The sequence below is a fragment of the Anopheles cruzii genome, chromosome X (assembly GCF_943734635.1).
Source record: "Anopheles cruzii chromosome X, idAnoCruzAS_RS32_06, whole genome shotgun sequence".
Taxonomy (NCBI): domain Eukaryota; kingdom Metazoa; phylum Arthropoda; class Insecta; order Diptera; family Culicidae; genus Anopheles; species Anopheles cruzii.
In genome coordinates this window covers 3,872,588-3,881,132 of record NC_069143.1, presented here as the reverse complement: position 1 = coordinate 3,881,132, position 8,545 = coordinate 3,872,588, and the positions used below count along the sequence as shown (strand labels likewise).

The window sequence follows — 8,545 nt, the reverse complement described above, 5'->3', positions numbered from 1 at the left end:
CAGAACCGGGCCGCATCCCGGAAGTTACACCCGCCGTCGCCGCCATCGCCGCCGTCGCCGCCGTCGTCTTCCTCCCGCTGGCAATCGTAGGTGTCGCACGCCGCCGGACACCTCGAGCGATCGAACCGGCACGTGTAGCAGGAGTCACCGCCAGTGGGCTCGTCCTGTCCGCCACCTTCCGCACCCTTTGTCGGGCGTCGCGGAGCCATGTAGAGGCGGGCACCGATGCGCGCGGTCAGCGGCACCGTCAGCTGGATCCGGTCGTCCTCCGTCAGACAGAACGCCCCGCACAGGGTTTCCCGCTCGTGATAGCACCCGCCGCCGGCCGCCCCCGTTCCCGCCGCCAACGGGCAGATGCGGGGCGAAAACACGGCACAGCACAGATCGAACGGGGACGGAGGGCGATCCTGGGCGGCCGTGGTGGTCGTGGTGCCGTTGAGACACTGGGCACAGGAAGTGCTGGGCGCCGCCTCGTCGCACCCGACCCCGGATGCAACCCGGGCGCAGGTGCGCCGTACACAGACACCCTGCCGCACCCGGTACCCCGCCCCGCTGGAGCAGGTGGGGTCGAGGTAGAGCTTCCGCAGGCAGACGCCCTGCTGGTGGTGGTGGTCGGGTGGGCAGCCGTAGCGGACCCGCTCCACCCGCAGCCGGCAGAAGTGTGGATCGTGCGGGGGCCCCGGTAGTGAGCCCGGTGGGCAGGTAGGGGCACTGGTGGGGCGGCCATTGCCCGGCGTGACCTCCTCACGAGGTGGCAGGTGGCAGAAGCTGGCGGAACAGTAGGCGTCCGGGGGGCAGCGAGCGTTCTCGAGGGTGCAGGACGTGCAGCGCCCGGCGATGAGGGCGGTGGCCGGTGGGCAGTGGGGCAGCGGGCCGACGCAGCGGTCTCCCTGCCGTACCTTGGTGCCGCGGCCATGACAGGAGGTGTCGGTGAAGGATCGCACGCGGCACCCGCCATCGCCGAGGAGTGTCGCCGCGGGGTCTCCGCAGCCCGCGTACTCCACGCACCGGCCCCCACGCTGCTGGGTGCCGGGGGGGCAGTGCGGCAGCGCGTACTCGGTGACCGCCGGTGCCCCGCATTCGGGTGCGGGTGATGGGACGGGTGCGAAGCAGAAACCTCCGCACAGGCGGAAGTCGTTCGAGGCGGGGCAGCGGGGCAGGGCAACGTGCAGCTGGACGCAGGTAGTGCCCCGCAGGAAGTGTCCGTCCGGGCAGCGGCCCCTCTCGACGATGCACTCCCCCCCGCGGATGGACCCGGCCGGTGCCGGGGGGCAGTGGACGGGTTGCGTCTCGCACCGCACACACCGCCCGTCCCGCAACCGGTAGCCGGCGGCGGCGGGGCAGGTGGGGCTCGCCCGGTGCCAGCAGCGCCCGTCGCGCCCGTCCACGCGCCCGGAGCAACGGGTGGCGAGGTGTGGGGCCGGGTCGCAGTCGGGTGGGTCCGGGTACACGCACAGCCTCCCCTCCCACCGCGCGGTCCCTTCGGGGCAGGGCGAGGGGGTCGCTAGCCGGACGCAGGCGCCATCGATGAGGATCGCGGGCGGTGAGCAGGTGCCAGGGCGGGCGCAGTCCACCTCCCGCAGCACGTACCCCGCGGGGGGGGCAGTGGGGGGTGGCGAAGGTGCGCTCGATGCAGTCGGTGCCGTCGACGGTCCCATTCCGGCACTGGGACCGCCGGTAGCAACGCCCCTCCCAGTGGTCGTGGCCGGGGGGGCATGGTTTCGGGGAGCGCAGCTCCCGCCGCTCGCATCCACCGTCGTCCGTCAGGAGCTTGTAGCCATCGGGGCAGGATGCAAGGTGGCAGGAAGCGGCCTTATGATGGTAGCCGGGCGGGCACGACGGGAAGAGGCGCTCCGTGCGGATACACTCGTTGGGTGCGCGGGTGGCGGTGTAGCCAGCGGGGCACCGCCTTTCGTAGTACGCGACGCACGTCCCGTTCCCCCGCTCGTAGCCGGGCGGGCAACCGAGGGCGATCACCTCCGGCGGGGGGCAGCCTCCACCTGTGAGGCCATCGCCCGTTCCACACTCTCCCCACGAGATGGCGGGAAGAGGCGCTGCGTTGGCCGGGGTCCCCCCCGGGCTACACGGTTCGATGGGGCACGGTGGGTGGGTGCAGTGGGGGCGCAGGCAGTGGGCGGCCCCGCACGGGGCCCCGTAGCAGGGGCTGAGAAAGTGGACGAGGGCGGTGAAACCGGCGGCACGGTAGGTGCAGTCCCCCCCCGTCCGCTCGTAGCCGGGAGGGCAGGCCAGCTCCACCTCACAGTAACACCGCCCGGCACCCCCTGTCTCCCCTCCGTCCGTGTAGAGGGTGTGCGGGGGGCACACGGCGAACGTCCGGATGGTGCGGGTGCACCACCCCTCACCCCCGTCCTCGAGGGTGTAACCGTCGGGGCAGGCAAGATCCCGGCGGCTCACGCTCGCCTCCACCACCGTCCGCCGGAGGCAGCCGCCCCCGGCCGCACCCCCACCGTCGTGGTCCTCCCACTCGTAGCCCGGGGGGCAGGCGGGCCGGGTGGCATTGATCGGTCGTCGCACCTCCCGCACGCAGCCCGCGGGCCCCGCCAGGGGCTCGTAGCCCGACGGACAGCTCCGCTCCACCACGCACAGCCCCCCCTCGGCGGGGTAGGAACCGTCGTCCGGGCACTCGACGTCGGTGGTCTGCATGCAAATGTCGCCCGTTCCGCGACCCCCCGCCAGCAGCTCGTACCCGGGCGGGCAGCTGACTTCTCCCTCCACACACCGAAACCCGCCCCAGTCGTCGGTGGCCGCTACGGGGTAGCCCCGCCGGCAACGCGGGGTCGGTCCCCGCTCCGCCACACACATTCCGTCCACCCACCGGTAACCGTCAGGGCAGGCCGGCTCATTCCACACACACCACTCGCCCTCGCTCGTCAGGTTGGCTCCTGGTGGGCAGCGGGCGGGCCGCTCCTCGCACCACACACACGCGTCGCCGTCCGGTTGGTAGCGGAAGGGGGCCCTGCACAGGGGCGTCACGCTGACACACTGGCCCGCGTCGTCGCCCCGCTCCTCCGTCCCCTCGGGGCACGGGGGGTGCGGTGCGGGTGCTGAGTGTACCGTTTCTTTCACGCAGTATCCGGTGCCGGTAAGGGAGAAGCCGGCGGGGCAGCTGGCCACCACTCCGCACCACCCGTTGCGGCGCTCCTCGCCGCGGCCACAGTCCACGGGTCCACGGCAGGGGGCGGGCGCACCCGCCGCGGCCATCGCCCGGCACAGTCCGTGCTCGTCCAGGGTGAAGCGGGGGTTGTGCGGTGGGCAGCGGGGCGGTTCACCTACGGCACAGTAACCGGCGGCGGCGGCGGTGGCCGGACCTTCTGGGCAGGAGAGGCGCCCGGGGTCAGTCTCCCGCACACACGCACCACCCCCGCTCAAGCGGGCCGGTGGGCGGCAGTGGGCGGTTCCGACGACACAGGATCCGGTCGGTTCGTGGAGCGTCCCCGACCCGCACATCGCTTCCCGCTGCTGCTCGTCCTCGCACGAGCACACCCCGTTCAGCGCGCCGCCCCCCGCCGTACACGTGGCCACCACGACGCAGGATCCGTTGTACGGGTGACCACCGGCGGAGCATGCCGGCTGCGGCGGTGGCCACCGGTCCCCCGCCGACTCGCACTCGCCCTCGTTGAAGGTGGTCCCGGGTCCACACTCGACCGGCAGCCGGAGGTGGAGCGTCTCGATCCGCAGCTCGGGTGCCACTTGAAGCACCCGCACGCACCGTCCCCATCCGCCCGGCTGGAGCGCATAGCCGGCGGGGCACACTGGCCCCCCTACCGCCGTCGCCGATTCCTCCCACTCGCAGTCGCAGCAATCGCGGCACGCCGCCGGCACACACGTCCCGTCGCTCCGCTGCTCCACCGTCCCAAGCGGGCAGAAGATTTGGGCGCCGGGCGGGAAACAGAGTCCCCCGGCCGCCCACCGGTAACCGGGAGCGCAGGCGTCCTCCCGCACGCACCCGACGCCCCGTCGCTGCACGTACCCCGCTGGGCAGCCGCGGGTGGTGCTGCTGCGCACCACACACCGACCCGGCCCCTCACGGATGCTGCCCGGTGGACACTGGATTTCGCCCTCGTCGGTCGCGACACATCCGGCGGCGCCTCCGGCACCGGAGCGAAGGCTGTAGCCCGGAGGGCAGGGCAGCTGGTGGTGTCCGTGGCGTTTCGGACGGCAGGACCGTCGCTCCCCGTCGATCGCGTAGTGCTGCGGGCAGGTCCACGTACAGTTCTCCGGCCCGGTTCCCTTGCAGTCCGCCAGCAGGCGCACCCTCGCCGGTAGCACCGGTGCCCGCTCGTGCAGCACCATCCGTTTCACCGAGACCGAGGAGGCGGCCGGAAGCAGGAGGCTCAAGATGAGCAGCGCCGTCGTCGTCGTTACCAACAACGCCAGCGCCATTTTCGGGACACAATGCTTCGTTCTTCTCGGACCCAGCGCGAACCTTCTGGTCACGGCCTCTTCGTCACTGACCACTGTCTGGCCGGGGCACGCCGTCCGGCGGTGCCTTTTATGGGCTTCGGGTGCTACAATGTTGCGCCACGCAATCTGCGTGCGCTCGTAATCTGGATTCGGACACTCCGGACACTGTTGCCGTTCGCTCCGCGGAGAGCTTTGGTTTCACTTTCTCAGGGTCCGTTCGCCAACAGCACCGGGAAACCCCCGAGGCAGCGGCTCCTGCATTTACTTGCCAGTGGGACGAACGCTAGGGCGATAGAGAGAAAGGGCATCGATTAGTAAACACTATCCCCGCGGGCGAGAGAAGCAATGTTTGACATTCGCAACATTGTTGCCGTTCGCACAAGGACGCAGCGCAGTGCGTGTTTGTTATCGATGCAGATGCAGGGCGGCGGCATTCCATTCCAATCCGGGGACCGTCGGCGGCGGCGACCTTAACCCGGCCGCGATAAGAAACGCATCGGCCGCATGCGCAATCGGTGGCCGCGTCCATATTGGTTGATCGGTGGATTAGGATTCGGGTGGCGGCGACGTCGAGAAGAACGGTTTGAAGGTTCGAGCGCTTTCGCTTGAAAAATGACACTTGACGCACGACCGATGCTAAACGTTTGGCGCCAAAAGTGCAAAAAGTGCACCCGATGCTTGTGGCGCGTCGAGCTGCGGGCGCTAGAAAGAGACGGCTCTAGACGTCACGCTCCCAGAGAGCACGCACACACTGAATGGGGAGCCCGCACCGCGTGTACCGATTGCCGTGTAGTAGTTTGTGCACATGGGAAAATTTCGGCAACGTTACGCGGTGTTACGGTGTGTTACGGGTGTCAGTGTAACGCTGTCAGTAACGAGGGACGCCGTGATATGTTGCTTAATTTAAAACCAATTTTTGATTCAAGCGAACTAGCTGTCACTTGCATGTTTGTGGAATTGTATTGTCCCGGTGAAGCAAGAAAAACGATTGGAGTGTGTGATTTCAGAGTATTGCGGTAACGATAAACGATCACCGCGCTGTGTGGCTGTCATGGGCTTTGTTTTGGCGTCCATTGTGCACTCCGTTTAGGGGTTCGCTACGATCTTCCTGCTTGCGGTCAGCGGGTTCCGGCAAGCGAAAGCGTCATTCGGGAACGTCATTATTCTTTTTACTCGACCGCGGCTGAGGTTTGATATGCAAAGCAAAGCGTCCGAACATAACGATCTACGAGCTTGCGACCGATTCCAGCAAGTGGGGAGTTTTGAAGAAAAAGATGGCCAGCTTGGCTCGGCTACGGCATCAACCTTCACGCGAGAACGTCATTCGGGAACGTCGTTGTCCATTTTATTCGACCGCGGCTGAGGATTGATATGCAAAGCAAAGCGTCCGATACAACGATCTACTAGCTTGTGGCCGATTCCAGCAAGTGGGGAGTTTTGGAGAAAAAGATGGCCAGCTCGGCTCGGCTACGGCATCAACCTTCACGCCGGAACGTCATTCGGGAATGTCATTATTTTTTTTACTCGACGATGCAAAGCAAAGCATCCGAACACAACATCCGAGTCGGCCGGGCAAGTGATCTGCATCGTCGTAATTGGCGCCGTGAACGAAAGCAGCTGCTAGCAAATGCGTCAAACTGTCTCACTCATATACCGTAGATGTCTCATCGCGAAAGTGTACCGAAAGAGTCACCAACAAATTGTGGGCCAACAAATACACGTCATTTCGATCGTAATGCGCCGCGGGATCACTATTTGCCGCGAACGGTACCGGATGTACCGGCAAATGGACCAACACTGAGTCCCCCCCAAAGGGACGCCGAGTGTCGATGGTGGTGCGATTTCGGAGCAGGTAAGCGCAAAGTGGCGGACGGCGGTTCCTGCTTCCTATGTCCAACTCATACCTTTTCCCGTTTTTACCTAGGCAAAAAGGATGAAGGAAAGCGTAACGGGAAGAACGAAAAGAGAGTGTTGGATGGAGCGGTCGAGCGGTTTATGAAGTCTGCCAGGTACATGGTTATCTTTCCCCTTCGTGTTGTGCGTGCGACTTTTCAATCGGTTCCGGAATCTGGTGGATTGATGATGTTTTGTGTCTAACCGGCGTTCAGTCAGCAGGGATGAGCAATTCAACTTGAAATGATAAAAACCGAAAACCGAACCGAACGCGATTTTGTCGGCTATAGACGAGAGAGTCCGGAAAAGAGTTGGTGGACCGAGCGATCGTTATGATACCTTAGGGACCGACGAAGCTCACCGAAGCTCCTCTTCGCTTCAGATCAAACTTGATTGTTGCCACGGAACACGGAGCCACAGCAAGATCACCGTTCTAGACAAGATTTGGTTTGTGGCAACTACTATCGGACATTACACTCGCCCTTTTGCGTGCCACGGCCATTAGCCATTAGGAGTTGGAAGTTCTAGTCCGTCAGGTGGCGGCCCAAGTGTCAGACAATAAAGCTGACCAACACAACGTACTAGAGATTGATGGTGGGGCGTTGAGCGATTTTGGGAGATGTTGCAGACGGTGCGCCACCCGGTTGGTCCGGCAAGGTGGTAGCCGACGACGATTACCTGCTTAGTTCGCCCGCTCGTTTGGTGCGCCCAGACCGGGGTGAGACTGATTGATGAGCATGACCGCACCGGCGCCGGTCCGTTGACCGGTGGTAGCGCGCGCACGCTCGCGCCCGTGTGTGTGCTGGTGTTACCCACTGATGCGCCATTTGAAGCCCGACCTCCGGAAAGGGCTGTGATAAGGACACACACAGCACCCGAAAATGTGGCGTGGCGTGGCGGTGGCAGTTTCGCAGCCAAAAACAGTCGAAGACGACTTTGTTGGCATCCTTTTGAATTTACATAATTTATTCAAGGATTTCCCGGCTTCAGAGTCAATATTAATTTCTCCATTTCTGACTCTCTCTCTCTCACACTCTCTCTCCCTGTCGGTGGCGGGCCCATCATCGACGTCGACGTGGGCGTGTGTGTGCGCCTGGCTGGTGCCTGGTTAGCATAAGTGGATTCGCAAAAACGCGCCACCACTGCGCCAGGTCCGATGCCCGGCGAGTGAGAGCCAGAATGCATGAAACGCCGAACACACACACACAGAACTACACGAAACAAACAGGAAGAACAAGAAAAAATCAAATCTAAACGAGCAACCTCGACAACAACAACAACAGCAACGAGGACGACGACGACGACGACGACGACGACGACGACGATGACTGATGTTTTACATTACCCGATTTCGCCAGCCTCCACCGCGTTGCGCTGCGGGTTTATGTAAAGTATGCTCGCCCGGTAATGTTTATGAGGACGCAATTGCACGGACGAACATCCTTCAGACTTGCGTCGTTCCGTTATGACCAGGTTCCGGGTTAGGGTCCGGGTTCCGGGTTAGGTAGGTTGGTTGACGGGGTGATTGAGGCGAAGAAACAAAAAAAGCCAGGATACCGGCGCGGAACTCTCTCTCACGCGAGTGGGGGGGGTCGGCTGGTCTTCTTTGTTCCGTACATGTGGTCCCACTCGGAAGGTCCAGGACCAGGAAACACAAAGCATCCCACTCTGGACATCCGGCCACGGCCGCCGGACGGCCACAGGAAGGACCTCGAGGGCGGCCTCTGTGTGCAGCAGGGGCGCATTAAGTTTTTGCCGGATAGCTCGTCCTTGCAGGACCTAGGTTGTTGGTGTGAGTGCGCTCATCTGTCTCCGTGCCCTCGGTGGTAAATCTCCTCGCTCAAGGACTCGGGCGGCGGGCTCTCGGGATGATGGTACCCATCCCACACGGCCACGGGATGTTCGAACACACAGTGGGCGGAAGGACGAGGGGCGAGTCGATTATGGGACCTATCGATGTCCCGAAGTACTTTCCCGGTGAGCATTCCATTTTAAAATGTTGCTTCCTCCACTTGCGAACGAAGGTCGTGTGGGCGAAACGTTCGACGGTCCACTTCGCCTCGTCCACTCGAGAGGATCGCGAGCACGAGCCTCTTTGTTTCTCGGCCTGCAGACCAGAACGTAAGCGAGGCAGCGATAGAGAGATAGAAAGAGAGAGAAAAAGGGTAAACATCATGAGAGTGGGAAGCGTCGGACCAACAGAGCACGACGACGGTGCACGGTGTAG

At 63.7% G+C, this 8,545-nt stretch overlaps 1 protein-coding gene across 1 annotated transcript in view; it reads right to left on the bottom strand.

The window, feature by feature from the left end:
• Positions 1-4,466, bottom strand: part of LOC128277678 (multiple epidermal growth factor-like domains protein 6) — a 55,633-nt gene extending 51,167 nt beyond the window's left edge. Inside the window, 2 exon segments of the mRNA XM_053016176.1 lie at positions 7-1,601; positions 1,603-4,466. Coding sequence (XP_052872136.1) covers positions 7-1,601; positions 1,603-4,404 — 4,397 coding nt within the window. The 5' untranslated portion in view covers positions 4,405-4,466.
• Positions 4,467-8,545: the final 4,079 nt, after the last annotated feature.